At 41.3% G+C, this 17,448-nt stretch overlaps 1 protein-coding gene across 1 annotated transcript in view; it reads right to left on the reverse strand.

Moving 5' to 3' along the window:
• ncanb (neurocan b) overlaps positions 1 to 17,448 on the reverse strand; it is a 128,516-nt gene that overhangs the window by 82,664 nt on the left and 28,404 nt on the right. Inside the window, exons 3-5 of the mRNA XM_053322366.1 lie at positions 7,431 to 7,660; positions 6,996 to 7,164; positions 2,424 to 2,598 (exon numbers count right to left, since the gene is read on the reverse strand). Of these exons, the coding sequence (XP_053178341.1) occupies positions 2,424 to 2,598; positions 6,996 to 7,164; positions 7,431 to 7,660 (574 nt within the window). The remainder of the gene's footprint in view (positions 1 to 2,423; positions 2,599 to 6,995; positions 7,165 to 7,430; positions 7,661 to 17,448) is intronic.

Raw genomic sequence — 17,448 nt, forward strand, 5'->3', positions numbered from 1 at the left:
GCTTGGAGGGAGCAGATGTAGTTAACCGTCTTTCCAGTGTGCAAACAAGCAATTAGGTCCAATTATCTTGTGCAGTTTCATGTTTATAAAAACTCCAAAAAGATCAAAATGACTTTCACACTGTCATACTTCATACTTCTGCACTGTTCATCAAATGTGTTGTTTTTAGATATATTTTGAGCAGCAGACGGCATTTCTTTTTTGTCACTTTCTCCAAAGGCAAGTGCTGTACATATAACAGGAAGTACTTTCATCATTTTAAAGGAGTGCTCATAACTGTGTTAATAACTCTTGTAACTTATGACCAGCTGTGCTGTGTTTGTTGCTATGCCAACTCTAACCAGGGGTATAATAAATGAATTTCACTGTTTTGTTATCTATTTCTTTTCTTTTGCATACTGGATCTGGGTTTCTCGAGCATCCTTGGATCTAGATTTCACTGCTAAACAACAATCACGTCATACACCTGGGTTTTCTGTTATCCAATGCATCCCGACTCAAATCGTGATGTATATGAGGATGGTAGCAAACCCTAGGTCTCAAAAGAACTAGCTGTACTATGCAGGGGAAAAAAAATCTGCCTTTAACAGTGAAGACAGGGAGAAATATATGTCTGCCAAATATGAAGTGCGCTCTGCATCATGAAAGCCAAGTCTGACTACACAAAAAAAACTGGAACACCAACTCACCACCAACAGCCCTGGAGCAGTCTGGAAAAGCCTGAAGGCGATAACAAACTACAAAAAAGGGCCCACTTCACCACCAGATGAGGACCTAAGTCTCAATGATCTTTATGCACGGTTTGAGGATGTACACACCTCAGCACTCATTCCCCTCCTCCCTTCCTCCCTTTTCCATCCAGGAAGCTGAAGTGAGGAGGCTTTTCGAAAGACAAAAAAGAAAAAGTAAAGCAGCAGGGTCAGCTTAGTTCTCTGCTACTGTGCTTAGACACTGTGCAGATCAACCGGCCCTAGTTCTCACTGACATTTTCAACAACTTCTTATGACAGTGCGCAGTCCCTGAGTGTTTAAAAAAAATCTACCACCATCCCAGCCCCTGAGTTGGACAAAACAACATGCCTCTGGCCAGTTGTCCTCATTTCACTGGCTATGAAAGTGTTTCAACACTTAGTCTTTTCCTTCCTGATGTCCTGTAAATCCCCACTCATGGACCCATATCAGTTTGCTTATTAGGCTAATAGATCCATAATCCAAGCTCTTAACTTCACTATGCAAGACCTGGAATAAACAAACACCCACGTACGCATGTTGTTCATAGAGTTTAGCTTGGCTTTCAACACATTAATCCTGTCATGCTCGTCACCAGGCTTCAAGACTTTCACATCAAAACACGTCTGTTACTGTCTCCTGGACTGTCTTAGAAACAGAATTAAAGCAGTCAAGGGTAACAGTGCTACATAAGGCCACATGTAACTCAGTACTGGCTGTGTGTTATGTACTTTGTTTTTGTCCATCTACACAAACAAGTTCACATCTCACCGTAGTTCAGGTACACAGATGACACCACTATCATCTTATTAATAACAATGATGATAATAAGAGCTGAAATGGGCTGTATAATGTTGAAGGAACAAGCTCTTACTCAATACCTCAAAAACAATAGAAACAAATGTAGACTTCAGGAGGTGGACAAAAACCAAGGCAGCAGTTCATATCTTTGACCAACCCATAACCCTGACACCTCAGCACCTGCATCAATGACAACCTCAAATGGTTCATCAACACCAACCACATCATTAAAAAGGCCCAGCAAAGACTGTACTTCCTCAGACAACTGAAGACATATCTTGTCATAAAACTTCTATAAAGCCAGCATAGAGAGCATCCTCACATCAACATCTCTCACTGTCTGGTATTGGAGTTCAGACAGTCACACCAAGAAGAAATTGGAGTGGATTGTCACTAAAGCCTCCGACATAATTGGTTGTGACCTTTCCCCAGTCAACCCACTGTATATAAGGCGCACCTTCAACCGGGCAGCTAAACTTACCAGCTACCCCTCCCGCCTAACCCCACACCTGATCCAACCTTTCCCCTCTGGAAGGCAATACAGATCAATATTAACCAATACCACCTAAAACAGCTTCTTTCCTACAACAGTCAGAACTGTTAAAACCCCTTGCCACTGACACTGTTGCGTGGCTATCTATCTATCTATCTATCTATCTATCTAATTATTTATTTATTTATTGAGGGCACCTTACAACAAACAAGAGGACTGTAGTCATGCAGATGGTATCAAAGCCACTGCATTGTATCATATAGTAACCATAGTGTTTTTTCATATGGGTATGGTTGCAATGACAAAGTTGAAGTTGAAGATTTTTTTCTTCTTCCTTCAACAGCAAACCTAAACATTGGCTTTCTAACCACTGCACAGATGCTTAAAGTTGAAATCCTTACCTTACAGTCTGGTCGGACAGCCATCCAGCGTCACAATTGTCATAGCCATCAGCAAAGGTGGACAGCAGCTGACCCGGTGTTGCGATGACTGCTGAATTCTCCACACATACTCTCTTTGCATCACTGAAGGACAGGGCGTAGCGGTCATGTGGGGCTCGGTAGTGAAATACCACACCTGCAGCAAAGAGATGGAGGATGTGATAACATGTAGGGAGAAGGCTCCAGATAGTAATTGAAATGATTTTATGGCCTGCAACCTTTGGGTCACGGAAATATTTATGAACTGCAACCTTAAACTGTTAAAACATGGACATGTACATGCTTATAGACACATAAACAAAGCCTCCCAGGCATTATCATCATGTAGTGACATTGTTCCATCTGTGCAGGAGAAAACAACAGCATTCAGGTTCATCCACCTGCGTATGTGAGTCTCATTTACATCAGACAGTCGGTTCGCTTGTCATTAGAGAAAAGAGATGTTGCCCTTGGATACAGTGTATGACAAACAGTGGTGATGTTTATTTTACTGCTTTAACACACACTCACGCAATGTCACCCTGCTGCACCCCGCCTGCCTCTGCTCATGATGGAAAGACAAAGAAGGCAGACACAGAAACAGAGAGATACACTGAATTCAAAGAGATGCATGTATTGAAGCACAGAGACAGAATGAGAGGTGGAGAGGAGGACAGGAATACAAAAAAGTGCATCTTAACAGAGAGGTTAAAAAAACTGAAACTAGGAACACATGGGGGCACAATTCCCTGTGCTGTGAAAGGAGCATATATTCCACTTAAATGGAAAGAGATAGCTTTAGAAGTGTCCATCTAACGTTCCCTCACCTCATCACCTCCGCCTGCCATTCATGCAGTGCTGCTCCCCTGAGGAACATTCAGCTACATGGAAGCCAGTGGCTACTAACATAGCTCCTTTATCTTGCTGGCTTTGTCTGAGAGAGTGACAGAGATTCCCGTGAGATGGAGAGCAGCATGGCAATGTGAACATTAGCACTCCAGGCCATGGGCATAGAAAGCAAGAAGGACTATGTGTGTTTGTGTGTGCATGACACACACATATACACATCCCTCAATTTCAGCTGTCCATCCAGCCATTATGTCATCTAGGTGTTATGTTATTACACAGAAATAGAACAGGAGTCCTGCTCCTCCTTTTTTCTGTTTTCTTCTCTCTTCTCCTAATTTCTGTCTCTCCTTTGAGGTGTTGGGATCTAGTCCAAACAGATAAGCTGGCTTGCTGGCTAATATGTACACAAGAGAGACAAATTGGTTTCGTCTCAGTGTGGGGAACCCAGTCCCATTCCACAGGAGGGTTGAATGCCCAATACCTCTCCCATCTATTTTTACCCTCCATATCTTCACACATCCCTACAGTCTCCAGGGAGAGCAACAGGAAGGCAGCACTTGTGGGTAGATTCGATGCTTTACAGTTGCACGATGCCCTCATTGTAATACTGCAGTTGGTTTCCCTTGGCAGAATTGCTTAGTATACTACACTGCACTATAAAATAGACAACACAATCACATTTACTGTGTTTGAAGTCAAACCGATTATTGAATTCTCCTGATGTTTTGAGGTATAATGATACCATACTGTAGCTACTGTGCCAATTTGTCATCCTTCTTTATCAAAAGAAGATAAAACCATTGACTTATTTGTGGAGAGCATTGACTTCAAGCCTCTGTGCTTTTTATGTAGAGAGCAGACATTGCACACACAGCAATGGGCAGTCCTGTAACCTTTGCGCTGTCCATTAACCGATGATTCGAATCGTGACTCATAGTAATGTACAGAATCAGAGACATGAGACATCAGCCTCCTCCTTCTTTTGGTAATTCAAATTTTGACAAAGTGAGCACACAAATGAAAACAAACACCAAAGGAATATGCTGAAATTATTTTTTTGATTTAAACTGTCTCCACTATCTTGTGCCAAGGTTGTAGAGACTACTACAATGTTCTTTTCACCATTCTGATGTTACATACTACCTATTGTCCCCTTAAAAGTTAATGGTAGGCAGCCATATCTTACCACAGATGGCCGACACACATAATCATTGGCACTGCGTTCTAACTGGTGAGACATGGCCAATTGACTGGTCAATATGTGCAGAGAGAAAGAAAGAAGAAGGTAACAAAGCAGAAAGAAAGAAGAGGTAGCAAGAGAGGAAGGACATTTCATCAGAGGCTTGGACACACACAAATTAAGTCTATGAGAAGAGCAGTGTGGTTTAATATGATATTGATATAGCTGAACAGTATCAATATCTGCTAATTAATACGTTAAGCACTCAGTAGAATTAGTGTGAGGACGGCTGTGGTCTGTCATGTAGCGTGACTGCCAATTAAGGCTAAGCCCTGGAGATGGCTACTCTTCGCCGGCTACGTAATTGGTTTCTCTCTGAAGGAGCGGTTTCATGGCGTGTTAATCGATTGGCCAGGAGGGGGAGGAAGCAGGGTCTCCCAAGCATAGTGGCAGGGGGCTCATTTACTAAATGTAAAGGGCTCTTATTGAGAAGGATGAAATGCTTGACTTTTTTGAGAAATACAGATTGTCCCAATACTGGCATCACAAAGACATAGTACCTTATACTGGCACACCAATGCAATACCAGTAAAAGGTTGGACACACTTGCTCATTCAAGGGAATGGGGAGGTTTGTCCAAACCCCAATACTCACAAACATTTACATTTGAGCTACATCCAAGCTATGGAGTGGAGGCTGTTTGTGCTGTGTCTGGGTAAAAGAAAAAAAGCCACTAGCCTCATAGAGTTCAATGGAGCTGATATTAGCAATAATAGCATGGATTTGTGGCAAGCGACAGCATAGTGTACAGTGTGTAATGCATTGTGTGATTCCCTGCAGTCATTTTGATAATAGCTTATTATTAAAAATAGTTAGTGACCTGGAAAGAATCTGATGATAGCTCTGCAGCTAAAATAATAATTCAACAAGTACCTGTGTCCTGGATACAGACAATGCAGTAAATGCTTTGTTCATTTAGTAAAGCCACTGAGAGTCATACAAAGCTCTCAGAGTAACACTATTTGACAATAGCCAACGCTGCTGGGTTCCAACCTTATTGGTTTAATTAGGCTTTCAGTGCATGAACAGCACCTGAGTGGCCCAGGTCAATGATGTTTAATGTGTTCTAGTTCCCTAACCTTTTCCCCATCATCATGCATTTTGCATGGACAGTAAACAACCTTGAGTGTAATAGCTGTATTAGCTTGACATGGAAAACAGGGTCATTATTATTCATAGTGGCAGACCTTGAGTGCAGTGGGGGAGCTGTACACAACCAAAGAGTGGAGTGTTGATTCATTCAGACAACAATTTGATGTAGGTGAAAAGACACAAACTGAAACAGTTAAATGGTGTTAGTTACTTTGTACATTACCACTCATCAGAAGATGCTAACATGAAATGTGATAGGTGATGATATTGAATCATGGAAATAATCAGGTTTATGAAGATACTTGCTCTCTCATTCTTTCTGTATCAATAATGCTTTATTGGTGTGACTGTCCAGATTTAATAGCACCGCTGTATATCAGACTAATGAAACACAACAATGTCAAGGTGCTCATTTTAGCATATTTAAAAATAACAGACAGAAACAAGATTAAACTAATTCACTTAGAGCCTCTCTTGGTGTTTGTTACTGTCATTGTCCTTCATCTCACACGTCGAAAGACTTGGCTAGCAATAGTTGCCTCATGCCCCCAAGCAATAGTTGCCTGAACATGAGAACCATGGGCTCAAACTTTCATACTTCTCAATATTGGAATCAATAAATCAATAACTGTTAACATAAAAACCTAGATCAATTTCCAATGCGCCCACTTTTGTGTTTGAGGTAGGTTATGTTGTACTCCTCTGACTTACTGAATGGAAACTTTATTTGGGGACATTTGGGAATTGCTTTGCATTGTCTATGGTGTTTTCTTTTTTTGTTGGCAGGTGAAATTTGTCCATCTGCCACCTAAATACACACCTGAATCCTTGCTGAATGCATGCTGCAACCTGCAATGTCGTTACCACAACACAAAATGTTACAATTGGTCCAAATCACAGGTGGTCTGTTGATTTAGCCATTTCATGAAGAAAAGCTCTTGGAAATAAATTTCTTGAATATGAGTTAATTAATGGAATCGCAAAATTGCAATTTCCTGGAGGACTGAAGATTTATATGAAATATTGGATATTTTAAATAGCATAGTACTCATTGTGGTTAGGTTCCCTCATTCAATTACTGAGAGACTGAGATCTACCAATTATCCAATTACGTCCTAATCCTATAAACAACTCCTGGGAAGTTAGCAAATGTATTAGCTTGTAGTAGGTAGCTAACTTGCAGCATGTATTATCAAAATATGAACCAGCGCATCTCCAGCTCTAATATCTTTAGTTAATGTTTTTTTACATTACATTAGGGGTGATATGAATTATTTGTAGAATGTGCGTAAAATAAGGCTAGTAGACAGGTTGGTATGCATGAATGTGACTTAATTACAATGGCTGCCTTAGGAGTGAATTGGGGTATTCACCTGTGACTTCCAGAGGAACTGTGTCTTGCTCGTCATTGATGCCAACTACGACCTCGCAGCGGTACAGACCGGAGTCGCTGGAGCGTAGCCCAGTCAGAGCAAGGCTGGCATTGTAGCGGTTCTCATTGTAACCAGGCAGTGTTACACGACCCTGGAAGGCCTTCTTCACCTGGGGGAGGATGGGAGGGAAGGGAGAAAACATAATTGACAACAGGGATGCAACGTAGGATGACAGGGAGGAAAGGGAAATTAGAAATAAAGGAGAAGGGAGTGATGGGAGTATTAAGCAGAGAGGAGAAAGAAATGGGGAAGGGGATGGGAGAGAGAGGTGATGAGATGAATAGGGGTGAGCAACAGAAACTGCAGAGGAAATAGGAGGAACTGAAAAATCACTGAGCCATATCAGCAGAGAAAAAACGATATAAACAACTGTACCTTGACCACATTGTCTTTGGCCACCAGGACCGATTGTTCCTTCTGCAGGCCGTCTGACCCTCTCTGGCCCCAAACCTTCGTCCACTTGATCCTCGGGGGCTCAGGGGATGAACCGGCACCAGGGCGGAGGGTGAAGAGGCAGGGGAGGAGAACTGTTTTGGACAGCTCCTCACTAATCGTCTGATGGGTCACCTTCCGCATATTCACCACTGTGTCGGCATTGGTTATACCTGAGGAGAGGAGAGGAGAAGAGAATCAATGTTGTCTTGTAAATGACTCTTCAATATGTTATTTCTCATTATTTTGAAAAGCTGTTAATTAATTGCTTCTTAGAGATGAAAGCACGTTTTTCTTCTAGTTTCTCAGGTCCACCTGGTTGTGAAGTCAAAGGGAAAGAACAGAGGTTCATCGGACTGATTATTGATCATTGATCCATGAGCCAGCAGACAATTATTGTGCTATCTGAACAGTGGGGGGCAGGACTAAACTGCAGAGGGGGAGATATCAAAAGTCCTCTCATAAGCCATACATCAAACCTGGATATGCACTATCGGATCAATATCACCAACTCTTTGCAGCTTAAAGCACCACTGCAACCACAGAGATAAAAATATTACTTTCATCAAAACTGATGATAGAGAGAAAGGGTATCTTTAGAAACATTCACAGTGCAGTGCATTCAGAAAAGCTCCAGTATCAGACGCATTGTTCAGCAAAAATCTGTAATGTTCCACTGCATTTTCATTGTTGTATTTTCTCCCAACCAGTGTAAAACTAATTTCACTTCGGTGTGAACACAGGTAGAGACATATCATTACAGTATTATTATGCTCTAATCCTGTGTCACCTTGCCTGAAAAGACAAAGGTTGCTGATTTACATTGTAGAGGAAAAATATGAATTCCATCCTCACAAAAAAGTAATAGAGATTATCATCTTTGCGCTATATCTGCTTCTGTTTATTCAGTGTGCACAGGGTGTGAATGAGGTTTACCTGTAAAGCCTTAACCCTCACCTGACTGTTTTCTAGCTTCTTTATCAGTCTCTCTTTCCTGTGGTCTCTCTATAGAACAATGGCAAACAGTATATTTAATCTAATTTGCTCCTAAGACCAGCATCGTTGCATATTTTATCAGTAAGCCACTTTTTAAAAAGTGATAGCTGAGTGGCTCTCGGGATGACAATGTCCCAGAGAAACACTATAGGGATATATCAGATCACAGCTTTGGTCCAGACTGAAATATCTTGACAACTATTGGAAAGATTGCCATGAAAGATGGTACACATATTCATGGACAAATTGAAATAACTTTGGCTATCTCCTGACTTCACATATTGCATCATCATTGGGTCAAATGTTTAATTTGTTCAAAGTAAAATAAAAACAAAAACAAATTACATTTTTTGACAAAATACCTACATCAACCCAAGCTGACAGTGCCAATTTGCAAATGTGAACATGCTAGTGGGCTAAACAAACTGCATGTTAGCATGCTCACATTATATAGACTCTGAATCCTATAGATTTCTTTGTCTGAAAGTTCCTTCATTTAAAAGAAGAAACCATCATTTGCAAAGCTCTCCCACAGTGTCTATCAGAAAATATTTCTGGCAGTGCCAGAGGAAAAAAGAACCTTATTTGAGCTTATCAACCTGAAATCTAATGTCAAGCTGTAAAGAAAGAGTGAAGCAAGAGAAGGAGAGAGAGTAAAATATAAAAGCGTGAAAGGACAGGAAAAAAAGACAGTCTAGGTGGGTGGAACAGACAGTGTGGTTGAACAGTGGAGAAAATGAGCCTATTGATTTCTTTTCATTAGTGTCAGTTTACATTGCACACATTCTGTGTGTCCTGCTCCACTTCTGTTTGATTGGATGCATGTTAAAGTGCTACACGCTGCAGGGACGGCCCCTCCTGTCTGTAATTAAATGGCAGATTGGTGGAACAATGTTTTTCCAGCGGTCACAGGCCCACCACTGCGTGAGTCACTCAACCTCTTCGTCCTTCTCCCTACTCTGTCATTTTTCTCCCCATCTCCTGCCATTCTCTTTTCCCTCCTCCTCCCCAGTAGCAGGACCCACAGTCAGCTTTCAGATGAGCATTTCAGTTTGGTTCTTCTTCTTTTCATCTGAAAATCTTATTTCTTTCTTTAGTCTTTATGTGCAGTATAAAGGACATAAAATATACAGTTTCATTTTTAGAACTAGCTTTGTTCTTAGTCCTGCAGAGAAGATACAAAACACAATCACTATTCATATCATTGGTCAACTTTGATTGCCACTGGATTTGTATGGTGTGTGTGTGTGTGTGTGTGTGTGTGTGTGTGTGTGTATGTGTATGTGTGAGTAAGCGTGTGTGAACATGCCCTGCTATGCACATCCACAATTGAAAATATCTCATCTCGCATTTGCCATTCATGGAACACTGAATGCACGCCCTCCACACAAACAATCACCTACACCTACACCTACACACACACACACACACACACACACACACACACACACACACACACACACAAAGCTTTGAAACCACCATTTTTCATTCCTTGCTGTATGGCTAATGTGCCTTTGAGCACACACAAATAGGAGACGTGCGAATAGCTGTCATTGCTCATTCCTGCAGCCGTTATGCTGTTGCAGTTGCTCAAGCTAAGAGGCTGAGTGCTTCTTCCCTGATAGCTTAACATCAGCCCTCCCATCACATTTTCCCCTCCCCACAGACGCATAAACACACATAAATACCCACTTCTCCGCTTCTCCTACTGACATCGTCTTAGACAAGCACTACTTGTCTAACTCCCTCACTACCTGATATATGTTGTTCTGCATGGCAGCATCAAATGGGATTTAAGCTCTGAAATGGCCTCTCGTTTCGCACTTGAGAGGAGTTCAGCCTGTTGAGTGAGGTGACCTGTGAAACACAATGCAGGCTTTCAAAGGCACCGTGGTGTAAGAGTAGAAAAGAGGAGAGTTGAGGAATAAATAAGCAAAGCATTGGGGGTCGCTAACAATGGGTCAATCCAACACTTTACATATTATATAACAGCTACTGGTTGAATTGCAATGAAATTTTTGACAGACATTCCTAGAGTGCCACCATGACATTCAAATGTGTGGTTTTGATTTTAATTTAGTTTATTAGGATCCCTTCTTCCTGGGGTCTGATCAAGTGAATGAAATGTTTCAAAACTATTAAAAGGACTGCTATGAAATTTAGAGTCAAGTTCCCAACAGGATATATTGTAACTTTAGTGATCTGTGACTTTTCATCTAATTCCATCATCCAATTTTAATTTGTCCAATACTTTGGTACCAATACTAGTGACATTCCCATCAGCCTCAGCTCTATTTTGTGTCTTTTGGATTTTGTGTTAATCAACAAATTATTAGTATGCAAACATGCAAAAAATAATACCTCCCTCAACACCACGAGTCAACATCATGATTAAATCAATAGTTAAGTTAAAACACTGGTTTCCTAAAATATAGCCTCACAGACTCTAACTGGCTAGTCAACAGGAAGCAGCGGTGACATACTCCCACTCTGCTGCTGATGCTGGAGAAAAAGAGCTGCTACTCTATCTGCCATGTGTATGTCCATTAAGTCTATGAGACATGTGTGACCACTTTCTTTACATGCTGGGTTTATTTTTGCCAAATAGGCTTGCTTACAGTATATGAAATTTAAATGTGAATGCAATGAATGTTATTGCCTCTATGTATTTATTGACTCACAATTACTTTTGAATTATGCATCTTTTTCATTTCTTACTTTAGCTTAAAACCTTTATAGCAGAACGAGTTTTTATATTTAGAGAGAGAGGGAGAGAGGGAGAGAGTGAGAGAGAGAGAGAGAGAGAGAGAGAGAGAGAGAGAGAGAGAGAGAGAGAGAGAGAAAGAGAGAGAGAGAGAGAGATTTCCAGTGGACACTGAAACGTTGACGACCTGTGACGTGGTCGTAGCACAGCTAGAACGTGATGCAGGCGTATCTTGTGGGCATATGGTGTAATAAAGCTACACTGATAACTGCACTGCAATATGTTTCCTGTGTAGACAAACCTTAAGTATTGCTTTCTTGTGAACACAAGTTCATCATAGTGTATCTATCAACTGCTCAGGGTTATGTACTATTCTTTGGAAAGAATCATTATTTGTTGATTTTCATTTAGAACTTTCTGTCCAAGTCAACAGAGTTTCCAAAATCTTACTGGATATAAATTCTTCACTTTACTAACAAAGGACCTCCAATTATTTTAGTGATGCAAGGTTAAATGACATTTTCTGTGAGTTATATAACATTGTCACAAACTGGCAAAATGAATCCAGTTTGTGGCCCACAAGGCCAGCGCAGTAATGTGCTCTGTGATGGGAGTAGCTGTAGAAGAACTGATGCATGTGTATTGTAATTAATGTACGCTCTCTCTCACACTGACTGAAGAAAAACAAAAGCTAAGGAAAACATGAACCAGCACAATCAGCTCAGCAAAACACGTTGTAGGGTTGTGAGTAGTGGTAGGAAGGAAACAACATGAACAAAAACTTGAACTAGAAAAAGCTAGAGGTGTGTGATAATAAAGAAATGGGAGTACGGTAATGTAATGAGGGAGGGTTTTGTTCAGACTGACATAGTGATTCATACACACTCACACACACACACACACACACACTCTGACTGGGTGTCAAAGAACACAAATCTTTAAGAAGTGGTCATCAGACTTTACTCCCTGCTGTCACTCTCTTTGCTTTATCCCCCCAGAGTATATGCCACTCCTCTTTGTTTACACTACCCCTCCCCTTTAAACACACACACACACACACACACACACACACACACACACACACACACACACACACACACACACACACACACACACACACACACACACAATCAAACTGCCATTTCTAAACCACTTTGCCGAGAGCTTCCTGGAAACAAAAGCAGGCAAATTTATTCTTCTGCTAAGAGGCATCAATTACGTTTAATCTGCTTGCCAGGTTTTTTGCCAAGTTCCACCTGGATAAGCACCATTTGGGTAACATTATGCTACTTATGTTGCCAATCGTAAGACTGTGCCACAACTAAAGCCAACCAAGCTTTGCAATCACGGTCTCATTCACATTCTCTGTCCCTTTACGCTCTTTCTGTCCACTTCATTCTATCTCGTTTCCCGGCTGGTGCTCCAATTTTCACAAATAAATCAAATGAAATTAATACGGATCCCCTCTTGAAAAGCCTGAATTAAATTGTGAAGGATATAAAAAAATAAAAAAAATAAAAAAAACATTGCTCTCTTCCTCCATGGTAATGAATGTAAACTAGTGAAGGCCCTTGTTGGCATTCCTATATCAAATCTGCATTTAGATGGAAGTGTTATCATAGGCATGACCCTCAAAAGACTGCCTTTTGTTTGGATAGCCTTCTGTGTTTTATATTGCTCTTTGTCACCCTTTTTCTAACTAAGGCTCACCTGGCTGTTGAGTTATAACAAGGAGAGGGAATACTGAAGCTCAATGCCAATACAGAGCAGGAAAGTGCTGAAAAAGACACACGTGTGCTTGACAACACTCATCCATCGGACAACGCATCAGTATGTCTGACTTTGCCTGTCAGTGCAAGTGCAGAAAGGGGCAGGCTGTGAGAAGACACGCCTTGCACCTCCTCTTGGAAGCTCCACTTCCAACAGCTTGCAGGTAAAAGTCAGATTTTCTTATTTTCTTTCTGCTGGTTCACAGTGGCAGCTACGTGATCGTCACCGTTGGCCCATCTGTCTTCGCTTTACAGGTGCTCGAGAATTATTAAACACAGTCGGTGAGCCTTTATGTGCCTGGCACTGAGCTATACACAGACACAGGAGGAGTTGTAATGGCATTTTCACTGTAATAAGAACACAAGTGTGAACATCTTTTCTTCTCCTCCGACTTATCCTCCTTTCTTTCTTTTCTTTCCTTCTTTCCGTTGTGCCTCCAACAGGTTTTCCAACTATAAAGGCCCCTTCGTCTTCAAATTCTCTGCATCAAATCAGCCAGACTGCCAGTCAGGAGACTGATGGAGTGCATCCTCTCCTGTCGTCGCCACTTCACTCTTGCTGCCTGGTTGTCTTCCAGAAGTGTGTGTAGGTCATAAATCAAGATAGATGAGCTGTCTGACAGAGGCTCGCTGCTATTAGTTGATCACTGTGTTAAGAAATGACAACTGATGTGACACAAACAACTGGAGTCAAATGGGTTTTTATAATTCTCAGAGTTGGTTTGAATTTGGAGCATGATGGATGTGTGAGAGCAGTACTGGAAAGGAGTTTTAAACTGACTTAATGGAAACACTTTCTTCTGTGGGTCTGTAGTTTCCCAGTGACATCTCAAAAAAGGCTCTTGGAATAAAGTATGCAATTTGGTTCTAACTATAGAGAAAATAGTTTTAGGGTTGGGGTTAGGTCTAAGTAGAGTCCTGAATCCCAACTTTCCACATTGACACTGAGATGCCAGTTAAGGCCAATTATTTAAACTTTCAGAGACGTCCACTCAACTTCTTTTTCTTCCTATTTATATATACTATTCATGGCTGCTGACCAGTTACACTCTAGCACACCTGTAGCAGCCACCAATCACTAGATTCCTGTTACAGACATATTTTAATGTCTTTTGTAATGATCTGTGATGTTAAAACATCAATTTCCACACAAAGCAATTTCAGTTACAAAGTACTGGTGCACCACTGAGAGTCTGTCCACGTGGTTCCTGACAGCGCAGTCGGCCAAAGTGTTGATCACAATGGACTTCAACAGAAGAAGCAGTGTCAGCGCCTGCTTCAAAGGTAGTTTCGCCAACTTCACTAACATTCAGCTCCAGACCTAATAGTATTGGAAAACAGAAATGAGGGAGTCACGCTGCCCTCTGTCAAGCTGCCCTCTTTTTCCATCACCCTTTTCTATTTCCATTACATTTAGTTTTGTAGATAGACTTGTAAAAGTATAATCTGGTGTTTCATTATCCTGTGTTACTCTGTGTACAATGACAGACAAAATGTAATTATTTGACTAATAAAATAAGGTTCAACATTTATGGTGCAGCTTTAGCTCTTAGATAGATGTTTGACTTTAATTCATTGATTTGAGTTCAGCTTTTCCTGATTTCCAGAAGAATGTCCTTGAAAGAACAGCTGCATTTAAACACAATTAAATATTAATTCATTATCACTTTATTACTGGAAACTTTACTCCCTTACAATACTTTGTATGTTGAATTGTATGCTTACCTGCATTCTTAGCTGACCTGCTGTACACCTACTAAAAGCCTCTGTAGTAGGTTACACTAGCAGTTCACTGGACTTCATTAATTGGACATGTACCAAGTGAACTTTTTTTTTACTATAATTAGTATAAAATTACATCTCTCTTGGAATTTGCTGTTCCATGAAGTATTTCTAGGAAATTACAGGAAGTTGTAGGAAAATGTTACTGACTTAACCCAAGTAAAAAACATTCATACAACTGTAGTTAACAGCTTCGTTATAGAAGTTAGTTGATGTTATTTCATCATCAAAGGTAAATTCAAGTTCCTTTTGAAAGGCTATAAACAGCCTCCCACCCCCACTCCTCCAACAAAAACCAGAAAAATATAAGTGAAACTTTTTAGAACGACTTGGAAGTAGTTGAATCATTTTTATTTTCTGATATGAATAAAAGATCTTACGGACGGCAGCTTCAAGTGTGGGTTTGTTTTTAAGCTCGCTGCTGGTCTGACAAAACTGCTTGCTCTTTATTGTTGTGTTTGTAGAGAAATGCATCCTTTTAACTAGACCTTGGATGACGTATAAAGACAAATGCAGGAAACAAGGCACAAGGAGAAAATAACATGAATAGAGTGGTGGCTGCTCCTAAACACTGAGACGTTAATGTTTAGTGATGGAGAGAGAGAGAAATATGCTGGGACTGCCCCAACCAATCCCAAAAATAATAACCATGGCAACAGAGGCGCCACAAATGGAAAAAGGGGAAAGATCTTCTGATCAGGGTTAAAAAAAAAAACAACACACACAAACACACACACACACACACACACACACACACACACATATTAAACTATGTGCTTTGGGGGTGGCCTCTTCAAAGAATAGATCTGAGGCTATGTACTGTATAATGTAAATTGAATGAGGGGAGACTGGTTTCCTTTTTCTTTTTTCCATAGTGTTTGATCACTGGTCTGTGCTTCACTGCAGTGCAGCCGCCTTTCCCCTCCAGGAAGCGCACGCTGAAATATGCAAAGAAACACACACATGCAAATAAACACACAGTCCCACATAGCCAAGTGTACACGCAAGCCATGCCAAGACGGGAGAAAGTTCTCTGCCTGTGTGTGCATGTGTGTGTAGTCATTTTGCCTGTCTGCGCACAGCAGGTCTGCCAGGCGGACATCACGCAGGGTTTGGAAATGATGTCTCCATGCTGACATTTTCTCTCGCATGATATCTTCTCCCCAAAACATCCCTCTGAATCCTGCCTCCTCCTTCCTTCCTTTATTGTATTCCTTCTATTTCTCTGTGTATTCCTGTCTTTTCTTGTCTTCTCTGTTTCCCCTTATCTCATTCAAGCTTTCTTTAAAATTATATCACTTGCCCCTTCCTCTTCCTGACACCCACTCACACCCTTCTCAATGTTACTTCCCCTTTCCTCCCTTTTTTTCACCTTAATTTTGGGTATGTTTCATTTCACAATTTCCTCTCTACCCCACATTTACTGTACGCTCTAATCATGCTTCAAACCATTTGTGACCCAGACTGCCTGCTCTTGTCTCCTCTTGCTGCTCCTCCTCTCTTGCTGATAAACCATCTCACTGCGGCGTTCTCCCCGTGTTCGCTGACTGCTACCAGGCCATGTCAAGCTTCACAGGAACTCCCCCCCCGAGGCTGCTGCCGTGACTAATTTTGCACCTTCTGAAGCATAATGATACATTTATCTCGCGTGGCACGCAGCCAACATTTTAAATTTATAAACACGCATGTACGCACGCACGCACACACATACACACACGAGGAGGGGTTGCATAAAAGTGCTCACACTATCGTCAAAGCACACCCATAATCTGTCCTCCCCAACCCCCCATATCCCACCACCTCTTTCCAATCTCTGGGCTGTCAAGCAAAGTGTCAAGGGGTGAGCTTTAGTGCCAACCCTCCCAGTAGCCCTCTACCTCCCATTGACTATTTCCAGAGTCACTCAGCTGAGAAAAAGCACACAAAAAAGGATGGAAGAGGAAGAAAGTACAGGAACAGGATATCATTAATGCCCTCAAAACCAAAATCCCTCAAAGCAGAGGCAGGGAGGGTCTATTTGCATGACATTTACACTCTGAAAGGCACATGTGAGTGTGTTTATCAAATCCTCAGAGATGGTGTTTGTGGTGAAGTGGGCGGGGGGCTTCAGTGTGCACTGCTTGGCAAGTTGGCTGCATAAACTACCAGGCAGATGTAACCTGAGGGTTTCCACACTTACATATACTCACGGAGAGAAAAGACAGAGGAGTTGGCTGTATTTTCATCATCTCTCTGCCCAGGAATCTGAGCCCTGAGTCACAGAAAGGCCTCGGTGCCAGGTCTGTTCATTTTTTATTTTTTTTTTACCTCCACACATAGAAGACAGAAACAATACAATGCAATGCAGTGAGGAGCAGACGGTTGGGGAGGCAACTGAGGGGGCATACAGTCTGTCCTATATATGCACGTATAGGATAGATACACCGCATGGAGTACAAGGGAAGTATAGAGACAGGCAGAGAGAGACTCAGGGATGTAAATGCATACTTATACTTTCTCCCTGCAAAACTCTCTGGAATAAACATATAAATCTGGCAAATAGACAGATACAGAATCAGTCGACTAACCAAAGTAGACATGCGGATCAAATTATTTTATAAACCCCCGTTACATGTTTCCCAATCAAAACTGTCTTTTTCTCTGCAAAATTAAGGGTTTAAAAAACTAGATATGCAAACAAATGCAAAATGTCAAGTCTCTCTCAAGAGTT

The sequence above is a fragment of the Scomber japonicus genome, chromosome 7, assembly GCF_027409825.1.
Source record: "Scomber japonicus isolate fScoJap1 chromosome 7, fScoJap1.pri, whole genome shotgun sequence".
In the NCBI taxonomy this organism is placed as follows: Eukaryota; Metazoa; Chordata; class Actinopteri; order Scombriformes; family Scombridae; genus Scomber; species Scomber japonicus.